Raw genomic sequence first — 27,617 nt, 5'->3', positions numbered from 1 at the left:
GCAGCGACAAAGACACAGCACAGCCAAGAGTAAATAAATGAATAAACTTATACTTAAAAAAAAAAAATTCTTGGCATTTCCAAGCCTCACCTCCCACCAGTGCACAAGACACCTCCACAATTTACCTGGGAACTACTTGCTCATCCAACCTGGAAAATTTGCAGTGTCTGGGAGCATCAGCCCTCCCAGCCCCCCTGGATCACAGAGACACATTCATGTATCCATTCCACAGGTAATTATGGATTCCCCACTATGGACCAGGCCCTGCACTGGGCACCATGTGAATCGCTAGAGTTAAAATTCCTCTGGGGTGGTGCTCACTCTAAAGACCTGACCCAGTCCGATGGTGGAGACTAAGCCTGGGGTAGAGATCACCTGGAGATGCATCAATAACCTCTTTTAACTCAAAGACTCAGTCAGCCCATCACAGTGGTTCCTCAGCCTGACTGGTCCTCAAAATCGCTAAAGAGCTTCTTTACAGCCCAGTTTCCCAGGCCCAGCTCTGGGGATTCAGGGACTTCAGAAGAGAGCCCAGGGACTCTGTTTGTTTAAACAGGTGGGGAGCCATGCCATCACAGAAGCTTCAACCACATCTGACCCTCCGCATCCTCCTCACAAATGCTGCCCCTTTTCCAGTGGGCTGCATGACCTTTACTCCCCCTCAACGTTCTGCCCCTACTCCCAGGTCACAGGCCACCCCTGGGACCAAGCCAGTTCTTACAATTTAGGGTAGGACGTGGCATTTAGGAAACCATTCCAGGGCAGTAAAGGCTCCGGTTTTGCAAATCGCAGGGGCCCTACAGGGGGTGCGGCATAAGGGACCCCAAGGAACACATTCACGAGCATGTCGTTTCCCAGAACAGAAGCTTGCGTCCCCCGGACCCATCCCAGGTTGGTGTGCCTGGCTGGTGCATCAGCGGTGGCTGGCCCTGAGGAAACACATAGGGAGGAATTAGGGGTGTGGGGAAGAGGTTGGGAACAAGCCAAACTCAAGAGTTTCCCAAGGTGGAACGCTCTTTCTCAACCCAGAGACTGTGCAAGTATCTAGATTCCTTCTCAATGAATCCATGTCCACTGCTCCTTCAACATTCCCCTAGAAGCCATCTTCATCAGAGCACCCACTGAATGTCTCCTAGGAGCATAGACCAAGCCACAAAACTTTCTAAGACGTAAGTTGGGAACCCATCTCCCTGCTGCTGCACACAAGCTTTTCTTTACTGTGGAAAAGATACACACCAGCCTTCATAGATCCTGTGTGTTAGTTGTTCAGTTGTGTCCATCTCTTTGTGACCCCGTGGACTGTATAGCCCGCCAGGCTCCTCTGTCCATGGAATTCTCCAGCAAGAATACTGGAGTGGGTTGCCATGCCCTTCTCCAGGGGATCTTCCCAACCCAAGGATTGAACCTGGGTTTCCAGCATTGCAGGCGGATTCTTTACCCTAGGACCCCATAGAATCTGGCCCACATTTCAGTTATTTTTATACCCACCAGCATAACTGCTGGCATGTCTGTGTATCATCTGTGTGACTACTGGCTTTCTTCTTTTCTTAAAATTAAATTGAGATAGGCTTCTAAAATTTTACTTGGTGGAATTCTAAACAATGACACCTATGGAACTGTTGCTTTGATGACTTAGGTATATGCTTTTGAGTACACAAGAAAATACATATAGAGCCACAAAAACAAAAAATTATCTTACGCTACCTGAAATCAGCTCATTTACCTCCAGGGGTACAAGGATAACTCTTATGGACATTGCGCAAGCTTCTCGGTTTCCACATCAAGTATGGAGCCTTGAGAAGTTAGTTGCCCAGCTATTTACTTATGAGGGCCCAGATTTCTTGGCATTACCTGTTCCAAAGTCATTACAACAGCAACAGTCCTGCCTCAGCAGTCGGTGTTATAAACACAGGCTCTGTTCCATGCCCCTGCAAGCCTCCCAAGATTCAAGCAACCCAAAGACAGGACAGGATCTTCTGTGCTCTACACACACCTGGGAAGGAGACTCTGGCCTGGGGCTCTCAGCAACACCAGGACATGGGTCAGGGGCCCTGAGGTTCAACACAACCCTCCATTTTCCATTTTCCACCAGTGGAAAAATCCTCCAAGGCAGGGAAATCCCCTATCCCATTTTCTGAGAGCCCTCCTCTCCCACTGGGCGTCTCACCCTTGGTGGCAGCTGCAAGGACCCAAACAGCCCAGATCAGGGTCTGGCCTGGGTGCACCCACTCCCCACTCATCTGGCCAGCTCGCCTGACTCTCTGGACATCCACAGCCACAGCTGGCCTCAAGGATCTTCTGTCAGGGACAAGGAACGACTTCCTGATAGGAGACAAGTGTTGAGCAGACAGACACAGGACACAGCCTCAGTGAAGAATAATAGCTAAGATTTTCGGAGGAATTGGCCAAGCAGGACTTTCCTGTTCTGATTTACATAAGAAGCTGATGATTAACTCTTGAGTGCAGGGTTGGGTGGGGGGGAGGGGAGCGTTTGGAGATAATTCACAGGATGGTAGAGGCAGAAAGTACATTTGGGAACTTTTGGGTGCATCTCAACTCAGATGCCTACAGAGGCTAGGAAGGCAGCAAACAAGCAGTGAATGAAGCTGGCCAGGAGAGACAATAGAGAATGGTGGGGACCGCGGAAACCAGACAGCACATGCTCTGTTTAAAGGGGCAATGACTACCCCACTCCAGTAAACTTTTAGTTCATGGTACTGTAGGTTGGCCAAACTAGAAGTCTATGATACTTCTCAATTCTTAAATGTGGCCTCAATTGAAAAAAAAAAAAATCACCATGTGAGCCCAAAAACATTTCTACTGGTTTGAGTTGTGTTGTGGATGAAGACTCTGCAATCCTAATCTAGATCCAGCCTCCCCACAGTAAATATAAAGAGACAACCCTAGGGAGTGAAATTATTATAAGCCGTTCTGTTGGGACCAGTCATCAGCATTCTGGATTCTTGTTGCAGTACTGGTGGGTCACGGATGATCCAGTTCAGAATCCAGGATCATCACCATCCTGCCCCTCACAGGCTCCATGCCTCACATACGGTTAAGGACTCAGGATAGAGCTTCCCAAATATTTGGGGCTGGGCCAGTGGGGTCAGAATTATCAGGGGCACTTGTTGAAAAGTGCGTTACTCTGCCCCACCCCCTGGAGATGCAGGGAAGGAATTTAACAACAGCAATAGTGGGTTTGAGAAGCAAGGGAAGTTTCCTAGAATAGTCACCTCCTAAAAAAGACAGAGGAGTTATGAGCAAGATACAGAACTCTGCACTAGCAGGTCAGGTCATCCTCGAGGTCAGAGCAAGGGGCTGCCTGATGTACTTTGCTCATCAGGTGCTCCATAAACTTTTGTGGATATGAAGTCCTCCAGTAAATAATGTCTTCCTTCCCAGCTGCAACTGCATTTCTGCTATGCCACTGACAGCACTAAGGATTGTCGAAAAGGGACTTCAGTGGAGTCTTATGTGAGGGTTTGATTCTTAATTCAGCAAAACCCCCACATGGTTCAAATAAACCTTGAAAATCCCTCAAGTTGTCTCTGAAATCTGGTGAACACCTGTGGACAGTAATCCCTATGCATGATGAGAACCACTGGGGACCAGGGGTAAGGAAGAGAGGGACTGCTTATTTCAGGAGTCTTAAGGTTCAAATTGCCCACATTTAGGTGACCATAAATCCTGGGAGGTGAATGGGGGATGGGGCCAGAATATCGAAAACGTTTCCAGCTTGTCTGCATGGTTTACTTATTTTGGTTTAACGTGAGGCATACAAACACATTTTTAAAGAGTTTTTATTAGGTTGTGTTGGGCCTTAGTTGCAGCACACGGAATCTTTGTTGCATCATGCAGGCTGTTTAGTGATGGCACATGGCCTCTCTAGCTGTGGCAGACGGGCTCCAGAGTGCATGGGCTCAGCAGGTGCTGTGCACAGGCTTAGTTGCTCTGCAGCATATAGGATCCAGTTCCCTGACCAGGGATTGAACCTCTGTCCCCTGAATTGCATGCAAGATGAATTCCTAATTATTGGACCACCAGGGAAGTCCCTACAAATATCTTAATTCATGTTTTGTTTGTTGTAATATGTTCAAGAGAACGATACCATTTTAGACATCAAAGCATTTAGCTTAATGCCCGGACTGTATAGTAGGTGGTCAGTAGTGTTTACTAGATCAGAATCTACAACTTTTTCTCCAGGCCTCAGTCTCCCATGTTATGAGAACTGAGAAGACATTTAAGGATTGTAAATTCTAGAGACCCCAGTACGAATGAGGTTTCCATTCCTGTTTGTGATGCCAGAAGAACCCAGAGCAGGGTGGAAAGGCAGAGAAGTTTCCAAGGAGAGGAAGAAGGCTGCTGATCGGATAAGTGATTGACTCTGAGGCACAAACTTTGCCAGCTCAGAATGGCATCTCCCCTGGCCTTCCCACCCAGGGTCTGAAATGTCCATTTTGTCTATAATCTTGAGCCTTCTTAGACTATCTCCCTGCTCTGGCCCTCCCTCACTGCCTCCAGAAAGAGTCTTGTTGCCCTACAATTCTGTCCCTCCATCCAGTCAGAAATAACATTAACACCTTATACCAGTACTCATTCAACAGTTTGAAAAGTGTCTTCACTTGTCCTGTTGCTATCGTCACAGGGCCGCACACACATTTTGGAAGTCTTTCGTCTCTAGCTTCTTATCCTTTAAAGTCCAGTTCAATGGCCATCTCTCTCAAGAAGCTTTCCTAGGTTCTCCTGAACAACTAAATGCTCCGCCTTTTCCACCCCTCCTGCTTGTTAATGAGTTGTGTACATGAATGCCTTACTCCTCGAGGAGGTCTTTTCTACCCATGTATTCAACACAGCTTTTTCCATGTATCCTGGTGTTTCCCCAACTCAGCCATTGACCTCCTAACTTTACAATTTGTATCATTCCCACTACTAATTTACTATCAATTCACTTGATATTTTTCTTTAAACTGACCTTGAAAACTGTTAATTATCAAAGAAATCATTAATATCTAATGCAATAGGGATAGTATTTTAGAAAGAGTGAACCAGTATGTCTTGCATTTCCATACTGCAAAATCATTCCCCCTTCTCCTGGCAACCAATATGCGAAGCCAAATGGTGTGATGTAGAGCACCTCAAAATAGGACCAAGAGGAGAGTTTTGGTCCCTCCTATACTGTGGACCTTGGGAAGGACAAGGAAACAGAGGTAGGGAAGGCAGGCGTTGATACAAGTTGCTTTGAGTTTCCCTCTTAGACTTACGTCCCAAAGTGGGAGGTATGAGAGGTGGGAGAGTTCCAAAGCAAGCTTGGCTCTCCAGGAGGAGGAGGCTGCCTCTGGTGTGTCCACACCACTGAACCAGCCTGCAGCGGCCACAACAAAATAAAAGAGGACAGACAAATCACAGGTGATGCTCCCACTCTCCTCAGAACTGCTGTTCCTTGGAAGGACCCCGGATGAAATCTTGAAGGGAACTCAAAGGTGATTGAGAACCTGGCCAGGAGCTGGAGTGGGAAGAGGGCACAAGGCCCACAGAGGTGTTTTCTAGGCTTGAAAACAAAGTGGAACCACAACTTGACCTGGGCGGAGCACAGTGCTGAGTGCTGGTCAGAGCTAAAGTGAGGGCTGAGTTAGCAGGGGAGGACCATTGGTTTTGATTAAGACAAGAGGACAGATCACAAGCTTACCATGTTAAAATTCATCATCCTCCCAGAAACCTGGTGCAGAGGGAAATTGCCATGGAGATCACAAGAGGAAGATGTTTACAAATGGCTCCAGGCTCCTGCCCTTCTACTCATATAAGTTTCCCCAATTCATACAGCCAGACTGCACCTTGGAGAGGAGGAGGGAAGCCAGGCAGCCAATCTGAGAGGCCATGCATTTATTTGAAAAAGTTACTTTTTAAAGCTTATTTATTTTTTTAATTGAAGTACAGTAGATTTATAATGTTGTGTTAGCAATACGTGTATGTGCTCAGTTGTGAAGTCATATCCGACTCTTTGTGACCCCATGGACTGTAGCCCTCCAGGCTCCTCTGTCCATGGGACCCTCCAGGCAAGAACACTGGAGTGGGTTGCCATTTCCTTCCCCATGAAAAAAGTTTATGTTACTTAAAGAGACTTTAAGGTATTGAATAGGACTGAGTTTACCAGATTAAACACAACGTAATTTTCCCCCATTAACCAGAGGGACAAGGGTGTTCTCTCTTTGTTATAAAGAAAAATTAACAAGATATATATGGTGGCTTAGCAGTAAGGAATCCACCTGTCATGCAAGAGACAGGGTTTTGATCCCTGGGTTGGGAAGATCCCCTGGAGAAGGAAATGACAACCCATTCCAGTATTCTTGCCTGGGAAATCCCATGGACAGAGAAGCCTGGCGGGCTATAGTCCATAGGGTGGCAAAGAGTAGGATATGACTTAGCGACTAAACAACAATATACATATATATATAGATCTTATTAATAAGATATATAAGCATATATTTTACTTTATATATGTTTGTATATCTTATATGTATATATATATATGAAACATGCAAACTGAGTCTATCTTTTCTGCAAAACCATTATTGAAAGAGAACTGTGGAGGATACAGCTTCCTAACCCTGTATCTTCTATTTCCTGTTCCATCTAGGTTGCCTGTCCCCTAATGCTCGGGAACTCCACTCTGGGAGACACTAATATATGTCAAGAAATGATGGTACTAGTTTTCATGTATGGAATGCCTTGTAGGTGTCAGATCCCAGGCTGAATGCTTTGCAGCCAGTCTCTAATTTAATGCAATGATTGCCATTCTGTAGATGAGGAAGCTGAAGTTTTGCAAGGTAGGATGAATTGTCAAATATCACAAGGCTGAAAAGCAGCATAGCTGGGACTTGAGCCCAGATTTCCTGCCTCCAAGCTGCAGGCTTTGCCATTTAGAGAGGACGGAGTAAGAAATGAGGAACAGAAGTAAGATTCAGGAAGGATGGCTGACTTCTGCAGTTCTTGATCTGTGAAAAGTCACGTAATCTTCTCGGAAGCTGACTAATCACTTGACATCACCTCCTAGGACCTTGATGTCCCCATCAGTAGCACAGACCAGTGGCCTGGATGGCCCCAGAGAGACACAGGCCTTCAATGGGCTCTCACTGTTCTCCAGATTGCTCTTCTATAACCCCTGAGGGAGAAACCAAAAATGAGAGAGGACCCCAGTCTGAGGCGTGGCGTAAAGCATGCGATCAACCACCCCTGCTGATAGATGGTAGTGGAGACCAAAAGCACACTTTCTGATTCTCATAATGGGAGACTGAAGGAACCCTGAAGGCATCAGAGTGACCCTGTGGCCTCAAAGTGGAGACTGGCCCGCAGGCTGACAAAACAAAGGGAGGATGGTCTGGGGATGGAATCAGCTCAGCAGGCAACGTCCCTGTTATCCCACATGGGCCCAGAGCTGAACCTTTAGAGTTTCCTTATTTCAATCTTTCTTCAAACCCACTTCACATTCATGTTAAACCCAACTACTGCCATCCCAGAGAGATGCCTCACTGCACCCCATCCCGACAACCCCATAAAAACATGCCATCACAATGACGACCCTGTATGCAAGACAGGGAAAGAGACACAGATGTGTATAACGGACTTTTGGACTCAGAGGGAGAGGGAGAGGGTGGGATGATTTGGGAGAATGACATTCTAACATGTATACTATCATGTGAATTGAATCGCCAGTCTATGTCTGATGCAGGATGCAGCATGCATGGGGCTGGTGCATGGGGATGACCCAGAAAGATGTTATAGGGAGGGAGGTGGGAGGGGGGTTCATGTTTGGGAATGCATGTAAGAATTAAAGATTTTAAAATTTAAAAAATAAAAACCTAAAAAAAAATAAATTAAAAAAAAAGAAAACCAACATATATTTTTCAAAAAAATAAAAAAATTAAAAAAAAAATAAAAAATAAAAACATGCCATCACTACAGTCCCATAACTATACTCATCACTGTACTCCATCACTGTACGCCATGGGTGTATATGGTCTTTGTTAATTATAGTTTCCTCTCCTGGATGTTTTGCCTTGACTTCACCGGATGAAATCCTCAGCCAGCTCAGTTCAGTTGCTCAGGCGTGTCCGACTCTTTGCGACCCCATGAATTGCTACACGCCAGGCCTCCCTGTCCATCACCATCTCCCGGAGTTCACTCAGACTCATGTCCATCAAGTCAGTGATGCCATCCAGCCATCTCATCCTCTGTTGTCCCCTTCTCCTCCTGCCACCAGTCCCTCCCAGCATCAGGGTCTTTTCTAATGAGTCAACTCTTCACATGAGGTGGCCAAAGTATTGGAGTTTCAGCTTCAGCATCAGTCCTTCCAATGAACACCCTGCTTGTCTTTTAAGATCCCATGGAAATACCATCTCCTCTATATAGACCTCTTTATTATCAAATGTGAGATTCATTTTTCCTTTCCTCCTATATATTCTGTAGATTTCTTGTTATATTACTTATAACAGTGGTCCTCAACCTTTTTGGCACCAGAATTGGCTTTGTGTATGACAATTTTTCCATGGAACAGGGCTGGGAGCGGGTGGTTTAGGTATGATTCAAACACGTTACGCTTATTGTGCACTTTATTTCTGTTCTTATCACATCAGCTCCATCTCAGATCATCAGGCATTGGCTCCCAGAGGCTGAAGACCCCTGATTTATATATATATATATATATATATATATATATATATATATATATATATATATAAATGTCTGCCCTTGTTCTACAGCTGGTTTAGCCACAAATAATGATGATGAGGAGGATAACAATGACAGTGATGATGACGTCACTCATCACTTGGTCACTAAACCTCAGCACACTTCTGGTTTAAGTCTTAGCTGCAGCGGACAGTTCTATGCACGCTCAGCCTCACCTTGTAGACAGAATGCCACTTGAAGCCTCAATGGGCCACATGACTTTCTATTTTCTGTTCCCGTTTGTCTTTGTTCAAGTGAGACTGGAATTATAGGATGGTTAAACCCCCCAGGAGTAACCGTGTGCTCCAGCTTCTGGAGATGTTCTGTATCCTGCTCAGGTAGCAGGAAGTCCTGGAGAAACTGGGCTCTCCTTGGTCACAGCAGCAGTCTTAGTACTACACACTTATCATGTGGTTTCCTCCCCTGTCTGTCTCAGGTTCTACTCTCAGGGGACAAAACTAAGTCAACTAGTCCTAGAGGAGGACCTAGGAAGGAGACCCTCAGTGGGATTCTGTAACTGGGTTACTCCAGTCTGACAACATCATGTCACTAAGACTCTCTCCAGCTGGAGGGACAGCACTGATATATGGATTAACTCTAAGTTACAGAGGCAAGGGGCTTCCCAGGTGGCTCTAGTGGTAAAGAACCCACCTGCCAATGCAGGAGAACTAAGAGATATGGGTTCAATCCCTGGGTTGGGGAAAATCTCCTGGAGAAGGGAATGGAAACTCATTCTAGTATTCTTGCCTAGAGAATCCCATGGACAGAGGAACCTGGTGGACTACAGGTCATGGGGTTGCAAAGAGGTGGACATAACCGAAGTGCCTCTAGCAGCAGCACAGAGGCAATGATAATGATAAGGATTGTGGTTTGGGCTAGCTTTGAAGCTTCTTGGAAATCTTAAAGAAAATGACAAGCTCAGCTATTAACAGAGTATGCCACGAAAATTAGAAGGCTCTGTCAGCTCTGAAAGATACCTTCTCTCCTGGAACCATAGTTAGATCATGAAAGTTATTCTCAAAATTTAACCACAAGAGTGAGAGAGCTACAAAGGAGGTTGAATATACAGCCATGGAAGATCTCCTATACTAAAGTTCAGTTCAGTTCAGTCGCTCAGTCGTGTCCGACTCTTTGTGACCCCATGAATTGCAGCATGCCAGGCCTCCCTGTCCATCACCAACTCCGGGAGTTCACTCAAACTCACGTCCATCGAGTCGGTGATGCCATCCAGCCATCTCATCCTCTGTTGTCCCCTTCTCCTCCTGCCCCAAATCCCTCCCAGCATCAGGGTCTTTTCCAATGAGTCAAGTTTTTGCATGAGGTGGCCAAAGTATTGGAGTTTCAGCCACAGCATCAATCCTTCCAATGAACACCCAGGACTGGTCTCCTTTAGGATGAACTGGTTGGATCTCCTTGCAGTCCAAGGGACTCTCAAGAGTCTTCTCCAACACCACAGGTCAAAAGCATCAATTCTTTGGCACTCAGCTTTCTTCACAGTCCAACTCTCACATCCATACATGACCACTGGAAAAACCATAGCCTTGACTAGACGGACCTTTGTTGGCAAAATAATGTCTCTGCTTTTCAATATGCTATCTAGGTTGGTCATAACTTTTCTTCCAAGGAGTAAGCGTCTTTCAATTTCATGGCTGCAGTTATCATCTGCAGTGATTTTGGAGCCCCAAAAAATAAAGTCTGATACTGTTTCCACGGTTTCCCCATCTATTTCCCATGAAGTGATGGGACCGGATGCCATGATCTTCGTTTTCTGAATGTTGAGCTTTAAGCCAACTTTTTCACTCTCCTCTTTCACTTCATCAAGAGGCTTTTTAGTTCCTCTTCACTTTCTGCCATAAGGGTGGTGTCATCTGCATTTCTGAGGTTATTGATATTTCTGCCGGCAATCCTGATTCCAGCTTGTGCTTCTTCCAGCCCAGCGTTTCTCATGATGTACTCTGCATATAAGTTAAATAAGCAGGGTGACAATATACAGCCTTGACGTACTCCTTTTCCTATTTGAAACCAGTCTGTTGTTCCATGTCCAGTTCTAACTGTTGCTTCCTGATCTGCATACAGGTTTCTCAAGAGGCAGGTCAGGTGGTCTGGTATTCCCATCTCTTGAAGAATTTTCCACAGTTTATTGATGCTAAAGTGAGGTCCCAGATAAAGAATGATTAAGACCCTGAGACATGGAATGGAGACATTTGGAGGTATACATTTGAGAAATGAGCACCCAGATTCTCTTAAACTCTCCAAACTAGCAGGAACAGCTCTCTCCTTCTCACTAGAAGAGAGTAGATGTGATCTATGATGTGTGTCTCCTATGAAAATACTTTTCCACATAAAGATCACCTGAGTTCATACATTGCCCCAAGTTAATAACCAGGGACATGTTGCAGCCTAAATAAGAAAATATAGTTCTTTCTCTGGGAGGAAATAGACTTCTTACTGAATTAATTGCATGACACAGCTAATACATCCTGGTAGGAATGAGAACGGAGAAGGCAATGGCAACCCACTCCAGCACTCTTGCCTGGAAAATCCCATGGATGGAGGAGCCTGGTAGGCTGCAGTCTATGGGGTCGCTAAGAGTTGGGCACAACTGAGTGACTTCACTTTCACTTTTCACTTTCATGCATTGGAGAAGGAAACGGCAACCCACTCCAGTGTTCTTGCCTGGAGAATCCCAGGGATGGGGAAGCCTCATGGGCTGCCGTCTATGGGGTCGCACAGAGTAGGACACGACTGAAGTGACTTAGCAGCAGCAACAGCCAGTACTCTTGCCTGGAAAATCCCATGGACGGAGGAGCCTGGTAGGCTGCAGTCTATGGGGTCGTGAAGAGTTGGGCACGACTGAGCGACTTCACTTTCACTTTTCACTTTCATGCATTGGAGAAGGAAATGGCAATCCTAGGGACAGAGGAGCCTAGTGGGTTGCCGTCTATGGGGTCGCACAGAGTTGGACACGGCTGAAGCGACTTAGCAGCAGCAGCAGCAGCAGCAGCAGCAGCAGGAATGAGAAAAACATGTGTGGGAGTGACTCTTGAGGGTGGTGGACCTGAGGCATGGGGTGGAACATAAGTCTGTGTGGGAGGGAACTGATTAACACAAAAGCACATGCTCATGACTTAGGATTTATTGTCCTGAAAGAATGCCTCAGGCTGGTCTAGCATGCTGCAGGAATGGCTCCCTGAAGCTTGTACACATTGACAGCCTATAGCAAAAGAGATGGAACTGCTAGAATTGCCATGGCAGAATCTCGATGAAGAGATCAGAAAACTAGGGACTGTGGGTCTGTTAGAATACATTTATTTCCTAATACGAGGGAAACCACCACCTAATGATCTTTACTAAGAGAACCCAGGAGCTCTCTTCACAAAGGCAACAAGAAATGCAGTAGTGTAGAGGCCACCAGCATCTTTGAGAAGCTAGATGGTGACAGTCCTTGTTAGATCAGGGTTGACGGTAGTCAATTCCACCGTGAAAATAGGCTTTCTTCGGATTCTGTGTGAATGAGTCAGGAAAAGCAGAGGCCAGGTAGTGCTACTTAACCATTACAGATAAGGCAGAAATAATTACCTTAATGGGCAGCAAAGGCATAGTGGCAACCAGGTTGCCTCATCCCATAAAGATCTATGACAGTGGGTAATAGACCATGGTATTCCTAGAAGTAAGATAGGTGGACAGCCAATTTGAACATTATTTAACGTTTAAAACCAGAAAAAGTCAAGAGCTGGTGAGCAGAAGTTTTACATAAGCCATAACAATGAAAAATCACAATATCTTGAATAAAGGCTCCTGGGTCCTCTTATGGAAGAATTAGGCAATGCCACTACCTGTAAGCAATTCCTAAGCCCTTCCCTAAAGAAAACTGTAAGACTGTCTCCCAGCTCACAGTGGAAAGTTTCAGATTCATGGGCACTCAGTGCCCAAGATCTAGCATTTCTTCTCTACCAGGACCAGTAACATACCAGGAGATGCTTCTCACAGGGCATGTAATTCTCTGCTGGAGTTGGCAATGGCCTTACTCCAGAATTCCAGAGAACTGTATCATGATTATCCCACTGGAGCTTGACATAGACTCCACAGAGTGCATCTTTTCCTGACTCTGACATCTCCACACCATAAGGCCTGGCAGATCCTGTCACTCAAACAGCAGGTCTCTTTATGTTTCACCTGGTATTTGGAGCAAAGCATTATGCCTTGGTGTAAAATTTGGTACCTACAGAACCCAAGGAGGCCTAACTTTCTTCTTTTTGATAGGAATTTCAATTTGCATAAATTTGTCTTTTATTTTTAAGGGGAGATTCTCATATGCTCTTAATCACTAGATTCCTAAAACCTTCAATGAAGTGTCCACTCTCTGAATTTCCATAGGATTTGTCTCCTGCCCTCTGGATCCTAAGGCCTCCAGAATGCTTGCCACCCCTTGATCATCCTGTCCAGTCAGCATGAAATTGTCAATTTAATGGGAGAGTGTGATGTTCTGTGGAATACCTGGCAGTCTAGATGTTTTTGGACTATATTATGACAGACAGCGGGAGACAGTCTTGCAGATGAATATTACTCATCCCATGTCAATGTGAACTATTTCTGATCCTCTTTCTAAATTGGAATAGGAAAGACTGCATTTTCTAAATCAATGGCTATATACCTTGTAGCAGAGGCCTTATTAGTGGCAAGGATATCACATTTAACGGGAAGGATACCACATTTAGCTATGGTCAGGGTGGCGTGCGTGCATGCATGCTGAGCCACTTCAGTCGTGTCTGATTCTTTGCTTCGCTATGGATTGTAGCCCGCCAGACTCCTCTGTCCATAGGGATTTTCCAGACAAGAATACTGGAGTGGGTTGCCACACCCTCCTCCAGGGGATCTTCCTGACCCAGGGATCAAACCAGCGTCTTTTAAGTCTCCTGCATTGGCAGGTGGGTCCTTACCACTAGTGCCACCTGGGAAGCCCCATGATCAGAGTTACTACTTGGTTAAGTTTTCTGTAGACGTCTGTCATTCTCCAGGTTCCATTCAGTTTCTGCAGGTGCTAAACAGGTGAATTAAATGGATATGTGAGAGGAACCAACATCCTTTTATCTTTTAGGTCCTTAATGGTGGCATTAGTCTATGTCATATCCCTCCCCCAGGATACAATATTGTTTTATATTTCTTGCTTTGGCCATGGGATGGGGACCTCCTGGATTCTGGCAGGACAGGGGTTTCCATTTGGCCTTCCCTTTGTGACAGCTCTAACTCCATAAACCATGAACCCAATATGAGGGACTACTCCAGTTGCTAAGTATATCAATCCCAATTTGCGCACTTGGGTACTGGAGAAATGACCACTGGGTAGGAGTCTACTGATCTAGTGGGCCCATTATGAGCTAAAATTTAGCTGAGATTCCATTTATTATCTGTCCCTATATAGGTCCCCACTCTAATAATGGCATCATGATGACACTTTGGGTCTCCAGATATTAAAGACAATTCAAACTTTGTGTCCAACAGTCCTGGAACTGTTTGCTGACACAGTCACTCAAGTACATAGCCACAGGAGAAGAGCTAGGGAAACTGTCACAGTATACACGTGTCATAATTTTGCAGAGACCTTCTTCCTGGGAATTCAATCACCTTTTCATTCAATGACTTTCAGATCTTACTATAACCTCAGAGCTACCTCTCTTATCAGGGTATGGACTGCATGAGGTCAGGGACACATTAGATTTACCTTTTACACATCAATGACCAGCTTAGAGCCAGATAGAGCAAGTCTTTAACAAATGTTAACTTTAAAATTATAAATGTGTTTTCCTATTCAATTTGATGGTTAGAGGGGAGTTTTGTGTAAAACTAATTCAAACCCAACAGAGCTATTTGAAGACAGATTGGCTGCAAAACTGATGGAAGACATCAACCCACATATCTAAGAATCCCAACAAATCTAAAACAGGATAAACCCACACAAAAAACCCCTATGCTTTGGCACATCATAATCAATTGCTGAAAACCAAAACTTAAAAATGTCTTCCCAACAGCCAGAGAATAAAATACATACTGGATTTCAGAGGAAAGCAACAAGAATGATAGCTAGTCTCATTAGAATGAATGCAAGGCAAAAGATAACAAAATGATGAAAGGAAAACATTGTCATTCTGAAATTCTTTATCTAGGGAAAATACCCTTCAAGGATGAGAAAGAAATAAACACATATTCAGGAAAGAATATGCTATTGGCAGACTCAGACAGTTCAGAAAACACAGGTTTGATCGACCCCTGGGTCAGGAAGATCCCCTGGAGAAGGAAATGGCAACCCACTTCAGTATTCTTGCCTGGAGAATCCCATGGACAGAGGTACCTGGCAGGTGGCAGTCCACAGGGTCACAAAGAGTCAGACATGACTGAAGCGACTTAGCACACATACAAAACTGCTCATCAAGAGATATCATTAAGAAAGTGAAAAGACAAGCCACAGACTGGGAGAAAGCATTCATAAGACATGTATCTGACAAATCATATCTGGAATATATAAGCATTGCCACAGTTAAATGAAAAAAAGACAAATCATTAATTAAAAATGGATAAAACATATGCGGAATCTACAAAAATGGTACAGATGAATTTAATTACAAAACAGAAATAGGGTTACAGATGTAGAAAAAAAATTTGTGGTTACAAAGGTAGGGGGAGGGATAAATTGGGAGATTGGGACTGAGGTACACATCATCACATATAGAATAGGTAACTAACAATCGACTGAATAGCACAGGGTACTCTATTCAATACTCTGTTATGCCCTATATGGGAATACAATCTAAAAAAGAGTAGATGTGTGTGCATATATAACTGACTCACTTTGCTGTACAGCAGAAGGTAACACAACATTGCAAATCAACTGTACACAAATCAAAAAAATCTGAAAAAATGAACAGACATTTTATGAAAGAATCTATCCAAATAGTCAATAAGCACATAAAAGGGTGCTCAATATCATTGGGTAATGTAATTAAAACCACAGTATAATTACCACCAAAAATGCTAAAAATAAAAAAAAAATCTAAGTATTGGCAAGGATGCAGAGTATACATTGCTGGGAAGAGTTAAAATAGCAAAAACCACTTTGTACAACTGCATGGCAGTTTCTATTAAAGTTAAACCATTGTACTCATAGTTGTTGGAGCAAAGGCTTCAGGCCTCCTCTGCAGGTAGCTCGTAGGCCCTAGCATACTCTTCCCCTAGCCTTGAGGGTACTTTTCATCCTGCCCTCCCACTTTGAGCTTCAAACCATGACATCTAACCCCAGGAAGTTGCAGAGCCACATCAAAGGAGAACAAGTGTTTGAGCCCCTATCAGAAGGAGGGGGAAAGGAGTGGGAAGGGGCCCCAGTAGATTAGTGGTAGATTTTGTCCGTGTCTGCCCACATCCACAGCTTTGGCATTGACCCTTCTCCTACAGTGACTCAGAGGTTGGCCACGTGACTTACTTTGGGGGAAAGGAGTGGGAAGGGGCCCCAGTAGATTAGTGGTAGATTTTGTCCATATCAGCCCATATCCACAACTTTGGCATTGACTCTTCTCCTACAGTGACTCAGAGGTTGGCCACGTGACTTACTTTGGGGGCTTCCCTGGTGTCTCAGATAGTAAAGAACCTGCCTGCCAATGCAGGAGATGCAAGAGATGCTGGCTCAATCCCTGGGTCAAGAAGATCCCCAGAAACGAAAATGGCGACCCACTCCAGTATTCTTGCCTGGAGAAGTCCATGGACAGAGGAGCCTGGCAGGCTACAGTTGATGAGGTCACAAAGACTGGGACATGACTGAGTGACTAACACTTTCACTTTGAATGAAACAACAGCAAATATAACACAAGCAGAGATTTGAAAAATATCTACATATTGGGGGTTTTCTTCTCTTGCTGCCCTTTGGGACCCTGCCACCCCCTTGTGTTGAATCAGTCTGGCCAGCCTGCTGGACAGTGAGAGTCATAGAACAATGTTCTGAGGCCCAGTGTCCCCATTGTTCCAGCCGACAGCCACCTAACCCTCAGAGTCAGGGTCTCCTAGCTGACTGGCAGTTGACCCTGCAAGCCTCTTGCTCTCAAACCATGCCTTGATAATCCAGGGATTATCACTGGTTCTCCAGAACTGGATAGGGGGATTAGGGAACCCAGAAAGAGTTCGGGCTAGAGTCTCTCACCATTTGTGTACAGTGAGGTCTCTGCATGCTAATTTAACATTATCAACATCAAAGAACATTACATTTTTATTCTAAGTTTGGGGTAGTTACATTGCAATATTCTCCTTTACTTTCAGTGATTGTCATGGGAGTTAAGCTTTAGAAGTTCAGCTCCTTCCAGCTGGAGGAAATTAATTATTTAAATTATTTATGAGTGATCATATTAATATTATACAACCATGTAATATTTACTGTTTTGTTATTATTATCATGGCTTTCACTGTGCTAAATGCTTTACATACATTGCTTTAATTAACCTACCTACAACTGTATGAAATGGATATTATTACTGCCATTCAACAGGACAGAATTAAGGCTTAAGGGAACTAAGTACTTAGTTCCCTAACTTCTGAGTTTCATCCCCTATCTTATACTGCAATTTGATTTTGGAGGCAACAACTATGGCTGTACAGATTCCAAGAGAATTACAACTAGGAGGGATCTAGAAATGACCAAAGTCAACCTCCTCATCAGAGCACTGGGGCCACGCAGAGTTATAGAGGGTTAGTTTTGACCAGAATGCAGGTTCCTGACTCCTGACCACTGCTCTCTACACAGATTCAGGGTGCCAGCCTTACAATATGAAAGCACTGTGGACCAAAAGGGTGGCAGGCATTGTCTCATTTAATCCTCATGACTACCCTAGGAGATGGGGTTTATCCTTATATTAAACACGACAAAACTGTGGTTTCAAAGAGTTATTATCTTGCCCAAGGTCTTGGACGCTGAATGGACAGAGTCAGCATTTGAAAGTAAAACTCTATTAGAAAACCTGTGTTTTCACAGCTTTTCATAATCTGCCCCCAGGGCAAGTGGTACTCATCCCAAGGAATGGGTTCACAGAGGCGGATTTTCTGTTGACTGGAGCCACGGCAGCATTCCCACATTCCTGGGTGAGGCCTGGACTGCTCACTTGTGTGCAAAGAGCTCTCATTCTGCTCCTCTGCAGCTTGTGTCTCCAGGGGACTGCTAAGTGTTCTGCTCCTCTGAAGCCCGTGCCAAGAGCACCTAACTACCAGAGAGTACTCCCTGCTGTCCTCTGTGGGAGACAAAGCACTTTTCTTGGAAGCAGGGCAGGGGAGAGCCAGCAGGAAGTGGGATGCAGGGAGAGCGATTTGTTCTTTACTTTGACCAAAGGCCAAGACACCTCCAGGGCTGGGGTTTTGGGGGAAGAGGAAGAAGTGGTCCTGGGACCCTGTAAGTGACTCAGGGTCTTAGAGGGGTCCAAGATGAAGGTTTGCTTTGTTTTTTGTTTTTTTGTTTTTTTGTTTTTTGGTCCTGCAAGAGGCATGCGAGATCTTAGTTTCCCAACCAGGCACTGAATCTGTGCCCCTGCAATGGAAGTGTGGATTCCTAACTCCTGGGCCGCCAGGGAACTCCCTGCTTCATCTTTCTTAGGAGAAGTCCATCAACACCTAAACCGAATGGATGTGTTGAGTGGAAGCCAGCTGTGATGATTAATTTTATGTGTCAATTTAACTGGGCTACAGGAAACCCAGAGAGCTGGTAAGACATAGTTTCTGAGTGTGTCTGTGAGGGTGTTTCTGGGAGAGATCAGCATTTGAATCAGTAGAATGAGTAAAGACAGTCACCCTCACCAAGTGGGTGGACAGCTTTTAATCCATGATCCTGAACAGGACAAAAAAAAAAAAAGTGGAGAAAGGTCAAATCTGCTTTCTTCATGAACTGAAATACCCATTTCTCCTGCCCTCAGACATCTGTGCTTCTGGCCTTTGGACGTGGATGAGGACTGATGTCATCGGCTCCCTGGGGCTCTCGGGCCTCCAGACCCAGACTGAACTATACCACCAGCAGACAGCAGAGCGTGGGACTTCCAGTTCTCCATAACTACGTGAACCAATTCTTACAACTACTCTCCTCTTACATATCTCTCCCTGTCTATCCTAGTGTCTCTTGTTTCTCTGGAGAACCCTGACTACTATGTCTGCCTTAGCCTGAAGAAGGACCAGGCTGGAGCCTGGATGTAGCGATGTGTTCCCAGAATCCCCTCGTTTGCCTGATGGGAGGACCCCAGGAAAACATCGCCTCCAAGCCTCTCAGTGTACAATGGGGAAAATAAAAACTCAGCATGGGGTAGATATCTCCATGTTTCCTTTTTGCTTAAGAGGCACTTACAGATGACAGTATGTCTTTACCATTAGGCTTTAGAAAGCTACTTTACTGTGCATAGCAGCATTATTTGTAAAAGCAGAAAACTGGAATGAATTCAAATTTCTGGCATCAGTAGGATAAGTAAATAAATGTATTACTAGGATAAATAACTGTGGTCTAGCCATACAGTGGAATACCATACAGTAACGAGAAAGAATGAACTGCTCCTATATGCCATGAAATGAATGTCTCTCCCAACGTCAGACTTTAAAAGCCAGACACAAAAAGACTACACACTGCACTAGTCCCATAAGCTCGAGTTCAAATACAGTCAGGCTAATCTGTGATGGCGGAAGTCGGAACAGTGGTTGCCTTGGTGAGGTGGGTAATGACTGCAAGGCTTCCGGGTGCTGGGGATGCTCTCCATTTCGATCTGTGTGATGTGGTCGCATGAGCAAAAATTTGTGAAAACTTGATTTGTATATTGAGGATTTGTGCACTTTTCCATATACATGTTATATGGTATATTTTGATAAAAAGGTAAAAGCAAATAGTGAGTATTTCCTGAGGGCACACATGTAAAATCATGTGTAAGTGTATTCAGGAACTCTAAAAGGTGGGTCACAAGATGTCAAAAGCAGGTAGGTCTTCAAAACAGGAACCAGAGTGGTCTTTACTTCATACTTTTCCATATTGTTTGAAACTTTATTTGTAATGAGCAAGTAATATTTTTATAATCGGAAAAAAAAGGTTATTTTTATTTGGGGAAAGACATACCTGAAGCAAAATAAAGACAAATAAGAGACTAAAGGAGGAAGCCTCCAAACAAAGTATAATGGCTCATCCTAAACACACAAAAAATTTGGCGGAATGAATGTATTGATAAAACCTCAAGAGGTTGTTTCAATAGACTTGGAAATTGAAACTCAGTAAGTCCTTTAAAGCCTCATCTCTAATTATGGAAGAAAGGTTTTATCCTAATAATGAGATATGTCCCTCAGGGGCAGCTAGGGCACAGAAGCCCCTGCCCCAATCTGGCTAGGTCTCTGCCACCATGGGAGAGGCTGGGGGCTTCCTGGGAAGATAGTCTGAACAAAGAAACTAGCGATGGTGGTGCCAGCACTGAAATTTACAGGTGTCGTCACACTCATGACCATGTTCCAAGAGATCACTGTGTGCCTGGCACAGTGAAAGTACTTAAGTAGGTAATTTAATTTCCTGTTCTCAGTCATCCTATATGGATGTCTTAACGGCTGCACTTCATAAATGAGGAAGCAGAGGTTCAATCAACCCACAACTAATGTGACAGATGGACACTGAGATGGAGGTTTTGGGGTGAGGGCCTGGAGACACCTCAGTGAGGATCCAAATACTGGACACCAGCATCTCAAAGATCTTGAAAGCTGTCTGAGCCTATAGCAAGGAAAGGACAGCTCCGTTAGGTGGAAAAGAACGGTTCCACTTCACTGGTTCCAAACGGTGCTTTTAGAATCGACACAGCAGTTGACAGTATGTTCTCTCATTGGCATTATGACGGAAGGCTTCCTGGAGAAGGTGTCCAAATGAAGACGCCTAGAAAAGCACTTGCAGTGCCACACATCCTTCCAAATGGGAGCTGACTATCCCTCCAGAGCCCCTCCTCTGCCTTTCCAACTGAAAATCTGACTCGGAAATGGGGCCCTAGATTCACATGGCAATTTTGAGCTAAGAGACAACTGGGATTCTGAGTCTGTAAGTTTTTACATTGTGTCTCCTAAAACACTAGCATGTCAGAAGAGCCTCTGGGGCAATGGAGAATGGAGAATGGATCCACATCACACTCCCTCCCATCTCCCTTCAAAGGAGACTCTCACCTTTTAACTGTTTTATTGGATTAAAATAGCGGGCTTCAATCAGGAGCAATTTTTGCTCCCCTCCCCCAGGGACAAGTGGAAATGTCTGAAGACATTTGTGGTTGTCACAACTTGGGGAGTGCTACTGGTGTCTGGTGAGTAGAGGCCGGGGATACTGCCATCCATCCCACAGGGAAGACTCCCACAGTTATCCACCCCCAGGGTCAACAGTGCAGAGGCTGAGAACCTCTGCACTAAACCATATGAATCAGTCAGTCGTAAAGGAAATCAACCCTGAATGTTTATTGGAAGGACTGATGCTGAAACTGAAGCTCCAATACTTTGGCCACCTGATGTGAAAAGCTGACTCACTGGAAAAGACCGTGATGGTGGGAAAGATTGAAGGCAGGGGGAGAAGGGGACGACAGAGGATGAGATGGTTAGATAGCATCACCCACTCAATGGACATGAATTTGTGCAAATTCTGGGAGATGGTGATGGACAGGGAGGCCTGCCGTGCTGCAGTCCTTGGGGTCACAAAGAGTCGGACACGACTTAGCGACAGGACAGCAACAACAAATAGCAGTTTCACATGATGCATATTGCCTTTGTATAGATTTCAATTTAATAAAGGGTTCCAAAGTATTCTTAGATATTGAAATCATTAATCAAATCCAAACTCCTGATTGCACAGATGGCAAAAATGTGGCCCAGAGAGGATAAGGGGACTTCCCAAGATCACACAGCAAGTAAGCATGGATCCAGACCTGAACAGAGTCCCTGTTAACCCTTCCCGTCAACACAGAAGCCTCCACCCAGGCTCATTTCTCCAGCCACAGGAAATGGCTTTGTTCCTATTTACTGCTCTAATGTCCTATCGCAGGAGAATGTTTCAGAGAGGGCTGCTTCCCACTGAAAACTTGGAATGACATTCATCCAGAACTCAAAAGAAAACGTGTTTGCTTAAAAAGAAAGAAAAGGGGCGGGGTGGGGGGGAATGAGATAAAAGAACTTTATTCCCAAACAGCCATACAAAGTAAAGGCCAGCTGCAGGGAATTAAGTGAGATTAATACCCGCTCATGTTGATCAAGAGAGAAAAGGCGGATGAGAAGCACATTGGGCCTTTGTGCTTTCCTCTCAAGGAATAATAACTGCCTCAGATGGACAAGCAGACTTTCACTCTGAAAGAAGAGACCCAGTACCATCCCCCCATAATAAAGCTTGTGCAGGGGTCTTCAGGAGTCCAGGGAACTTGTCCTCCAGGAAAAATGAAACTGCAATGCCATGGCTAGTTCTAAGGGCAAAGGACACAGCCTACAGGAGCGCTTTCCTTGTCAGAGCCAGGAAGAACCTTAGAGACCATCTTGGAAAGAAGCAAGCCAAGTTGTGCAAATTTGGGGTGAGGAACAGGAATCAAAATTGCCCTCACTCTGCAGCCAAAACAAGGCGGCTTGCCTGCCAACTTGAATTTAACCTGCACACATTCATCTTAGTACCAGGACATTTACATCCCACCTGCCCAATGTCTCACTCAAGTTTCCTTCAAATACTTCTCTAAAGAGCGCATCAGGGAAGTGCTTGTTTGATTGCACATCCTTATTGTGTGTCTCATGGGGAAATTGAGGCAAGAAAACAGGGAGGGTTTTGCCTGAGTTATGGGAAGTGCGGCTTACCTCTCCATACCTACACAAGCAGGGAAATAAAGTCAGCGAGCAGATACCTCATGGGCAACCTTATTAAAGTTTTGTTTTGTTAAAAAAACAAAACTTCACTGTAGAGTTAAACTCATACAGACAAAATACATGAAGCTGCTGACCATACAGCTTGGAAAGCAGATGCCCCTTCCTCAGTGAGGCAGCCTTCCCCTTATAAAACACATCAAGCCTCCGCTCCAGCCTCTCTGGATCTCCTATTTATCTAGGCCTCAGTTATGCCCCCTGTTGCGTGGGTGCCAGCAACAGTCTGCAATCACCTGCCAACACCTGGCTTCTCTCAGCCTCCCTCTGATGGTTTCCATGGCAAACACTCCCACCACCCATTTAAATGGAGGATTTAGGCCAACCAAAGGGCTCTTTGGAATGAACTGGTTTTTCAGATTCAACTAGTATTGATTTCTGTTTTTGTCTTATAAGTCGATGGATTTCATTTTAATTGCAAGGCTCACAATGACATTGCAGCTGTCCCAAGATTGTCTGTCAGCACGCGGCTTCAGCAGCCAGCCGCCACCCACATTCCTCATCCTTGTTCCTTGCAGCGCACGGTGACAGAAGCCTTGGCGAGGACTGTAATAAGAACAGGAGAGTTTGCTCTCAAATGAAGCCCATTCCCTTTGATCTTCACCTTGACTGTGCCTCTGGCTGCTGAGCACCGCTTTGATCCTTCACCTGCCAGAAGCCATGGAAGATTTTCGACATCCTCTGCTCTATTTAGAAGGAAATAGAAGCTTCATCACCTGGCAGGCTGGGGCACCAGTGTCAGGGAACGAGAAATGTGAGCATCCACTCTGCAATAGTGACTGGACATTTTGGGGGGCTGTGATCTATGGGACATGGAATGGGCAGTAGAAATTTTCTTACATGCTGCCTTCTGTCCCGTTTGGTCAAATGCCCAAGGGGCCTGTCTTCCACCCCCAGGTGGGAAGTGATGGCACAACTTCACTGCCCATCAGGATTGACCTCCTGAGGCCCTTCCCATAGGAGACAGGAAGGCAGATGAAAGAAGACATCACCTTGGTTTCACCTCACAGTCCTGACCAACATCCTATGAAATGGTTGTTTATTTAAACCTTCCCCAGAAAGATATTCACAATGAAGTGGGATTATCAGAGCCACCATCCACAGCTGTCAGAGGCCTAGGCTCAGTGGGGTTTGAAGAGGGATTGAGGGGAAAAGTGTGCTTTGCCAGAAGCTTCAAACTGTAGATAAGGTTGGGACTTATCATCTATTAATAGCTGCTGACACAAAGCCCTCATGATTATAGACCATAACCCTAGTACAGAGGAGAGAACCAATAATAATTGAGAAGAGGAGAGGGGGCACTTCCCAGGTGGCGCTTGTGCTAAAGAACTTGCCTGCCAGTGCAGAAGGCATTAGAGATATGGGTTCGACCCCTGGGTCGGGAAGATCCCGTGGGGGAGGGCATGGCAACCCACTCTAGTGTTCTCTCACGGACAGAGAGAGGAGCCTGGCAGGCTATGGTCCATGGGGTTGCAAAGAGTTGGACATGACTGAAGCAAATTAGCATGCACGCATAAGAGGAAAAGGAAGTTTTAATTTATTAATTTCCTGGGAAATCTTTTGACACTTCAAGTGTGCTATTTCATTTAATCCTTGCTACAACACCCCCAGGAAGAATCATTGATTTTATGTGACCTGCGAGAACACTGAAATCCAGAGAAGTTAAGCCCCTTGTCCAAACTGACAGAGAGAAAAAGTGACAGTCAGGATTCAGATTCAGGTCTATCTGCCTCCAGGGACCTGTAGTCTCAGACTATATGGACTGTTACAAACGGTCAATGCTGGGGCGGGGGCGGGGGCGGGGGCGGCCCCTCTGAGGATCACACATACCCTAGGCACCAAAAAAGACACCTGGGCTTAAACAAGACAGTGTCTAACTGAGATCATTCTTGTTTCCTGGTGAGACCGTTTGAGGAGAGGGATGCTGATTGATGCCAGTTGTAATAATACTTATTTGTCTGTAATTGCTCCTTGAATTCCAGCCAAAATGGGACACACTGAGCTGCAGCTGTATGAGATGTCTGGATTCTCTCACACAGCACAGAGTTGGGAATGGGGTGGTCAGAAAAAAGGCGAGGTGGGGCCGGAAAGATGTCTCCATTTAACAACTATTTATTGCACCCCTGCTTCATACAAGACCTGGGGAGGTGGGGAGAGGGAAGGAAGAGAAAAGGCGTGAAGCTAAACAAAATGTAGTTCCTCTAGGTTCTTTGCATGTCATTGACTGTTTCCTTCACGGTGCAAAAATTTTTAAAAAGAGTCACCTCTTCCTTTGTAGGAAATAACAGGCACATGAACAAACACCAGAAGCCCGATGTGACTAACATAATCAGGATGTGCTGGGGAGGCCAAGAGAAAGCGCTCCCCAGGAAGCTGCAGAAGAGTTTCCACGAGAGGCGGTTTTTAAGTCAGGGCTTGCAGGTAGGTCTTGTGTGGTTGTCCATCAGGTGGAGAGCAGCTGAGAGGTGAAGAGGCAGTTCGGGCTGGGGGGAACAGCCTGGGGAAAGTCTGTCAGGCGTGGGCAAGCATGGAACGTGAGAAGTTCAGCATCAGATGTATCCACTGTTGAGTCACAGGCTGCTGGAAAGATCTGAGGCCAGTACATTTCTTTGTGCTCATGTGTCTCTTCTTGTGAGATGGAGAGGATAATAGTTCCTAGAGATGCGGGTTCGATCCCTCGGTTGGGAGGAGGAAATGGCAACCCACTCCAATATTTTTGCCTGGGAAATCCCATGGACAGAGGAGCTTGGCAGGCTACAGTCCATGGGTTGCGAAGAGTTGACGTAGTGATAAAGATGAAATGTTATTACATGTTTAATGCCTAGAAGAATTTCTGGCACATAGATGCTTAATAAAAGCTAGCTGATTTTAATTACTCATGTGATGAAGATAACAATGATGATATAGGACAATGATGAGAAATGAGAATAGGACATTTGGTCAGGGTCAACTTATCAGGAGCTTCAAATGCTATGGGAAGGAACGGAGAATTTCATCCTGTGGGCAATATGTTTCAGAATAAAACTGCAGATTTCTGCTCAGAGTGCTTTCACTTCTTTCAGATGAGCCCCGTCACTTTGACAAGGACACTCCCCCGGGATGTGGCAAGGCTAGCTCACTCATCCCAGGGATTCTTGGAGTGAGAGTGGGGGAGTGGGCGGAGGGACAGACAACAGGACAAGTCCCCCTCCCTGCCCCCACCATCAAGGCCCTGTCACTGTTCCTCACGGATGTGCTGCGTAGAAGGTTTGTAAGGACATCTCCAGACCTCCTGGGGTTTGAGGCACACCGGACTCCACAGGAAACCACCTACACTCCCTCTTTGGGCTCTGCTCACTGGGTCCCTCCATCCCCACCCCCATACCTCCCCAACAACTCTTGGAAAAAGGACATGGACGTCCCACCATTCCCTGAAGCCTTTCCAGGCCATCAGTGATCTGGTGTGACTAACCGGCCTCTGGTCTGCACTTGGCTTTGTCTTCTCTTCACCCTGCCCTGCCTGGTTCTTTTCCAGTTTGTCCCCTCTCATAGCCCTTGTCCATCTACCCCTGAAATCAGCCACCCCCCCAGGCTTGCTCCTGCTCCTTCAAGCACAGGACCCTTGCTTTCTTCACCATTCTGGCCCCCCACCCCTGAACACGAATGCTTCCTGTTCCTGCTTCTCCTCTCATCTTGCCCAGATCCTATCTGTCAGCCTCCACTGGAGACTTCTTGTTCCGACAGTGTCCTCTCTCAACTCCTAGAGTCCACGCTAATTTTTCCCGTCTCGCTTGCTGCCTGTAAATCCAGGATGCTCTCTCTGCTCACAGTTTAGTCCACCTTATATCTTACACTGGCCATAAGCACCTTGACTCGTAATCTGATCCCCCAAAATGGTTGCCCTACAGAGGCCTCTCCACTCCCCACCCACAAGGGGCAAAGGCACCCAGCACTAGCTACGGAGGGATCCGCCCCTTTCCCTTGACGGGTGAAGGCTACACCCCTTCTTCTTCCCTTCTCTCCATTCCAGGCACAAACTGCTCAAAGAGAACAAAGAAAATGCTCATATTTTCCCGAAAAGAATAAAACGCAAAGAGAATCTAGAACAGAAGAAAAAAATGTTCCATATTTATAGATTGGAGGAGGGAGGAGAAGTGATGGGATTGTAACAAAGCAGAAAAGGGCAACTTTCATTTGCCTGGGGTTGGGTCAGGGCTGTAGAGCTCACTGGTTTCTGAAGGACACTGCCCTCCACCTCTCCCTCCAGAGCCCTGGAGATGACTGGAACCTGGGGAGCCTGGGTGGACAGCCCTCATCTAATTATTCTCAGTCCATGGGGGCTGGAGGTGGGGGGCTGGAGCCTTCCTGCCACCCCCTTTCCCATGGAAATAGGAAAGAAAGTGAGGGTCACGGATTTCAACCCACTCCTCACTGTCATAATGCATAATGTAGCAAAGCCAACCTGTATCTAGAGGTTAAAATAAATCAGACCAAAAGCGAAGCAGGAATGACTGCAGTAAGACACCAAGGAGAACTGGCAGACCACTGCAGTAGGACACACAGAGGTGCAGAGAGGAGCTATGGTGTCTGAATGGCAAGGAAAGGTGGCCTCAAGTGAGCTGCCGTAGCTGAGGTTGCATGCATGCCTGGAGATGGAGAGACCTGACCTGATCATCTCCTGAGTGCTCTTCGAATTCTGAGGTCCATGAAATAGTGGCTAAGACTCTGCACTTTCAATGCAGGGGGCTTGGGTTTGATCCCTGGTCAGGGAACTAGACCCCATATGCTGAAACTAAGAGTTTGTATGCCTAAACTCGATCCCATATGCTTCTATGAAGAATGACGATCCCACATGCTGCAACTAAGACTTGGTGCAGCCAAATAAATAACAAACTTTTAAAGGGTCCTACACGTGGAGCAAATGGCTCAGAGGTGGCCAACAGCAGATTTGAGGCCTGCACACAGCAGTAAAGAATCCACCTGCCCACGCAGGAGACACAGGAGACACG

At 45.6% G+C, this 27,617-nt stretch overlaps 1 protein-coding gene across 4 annotated transcripts in view; it reads right to left on the bottom strand.

Moving 5' to 3' along the window:
- Positions 1–27,617, bottom strand: part of CES5A (carboxylesterase 5A) — a 273,642-nt gene that overhangs the window by 32,376 nt on the left and 213,649 nt on the right. Inside the window, exon 4 of one of the 4 annotated variants that reach the window (XM_069549885.1) lies at positions 722–929. The exons of the other annotated variants lie outside the window; for them this stretch is intronic. Within the exon in view, the coding sequence (XP_069405986.1) occupies positions 722–846 (125 nt within the window). The 5' untranslated portion in view covers positions 847–929. The remainder of the gene's footprint in view (positions 1–721; positions 930–27,617) is intronic. 4 annotated transcript variants of the gene reach the window in all.

Source organism: Ovis canadensis, chromosome 14 (assembly GCF_042477335.2).
Source record: "Ovis canadensis isolate MfBH-ARS-UI-01 breed Bighorn chromosome 14, ARS-UI_OviCan_v2, whole genome shotgun sequence".
NCBI lineage: Eukaryota > Metazoa > Chordata > Mammalia > Artiodactyla > Bovidae > Ovis > Ovis canadensis.
Note: the sequence above shows the minus strand (reverse complement) of the source record. Positions and strands in the feature narration are given on the sequence as shown.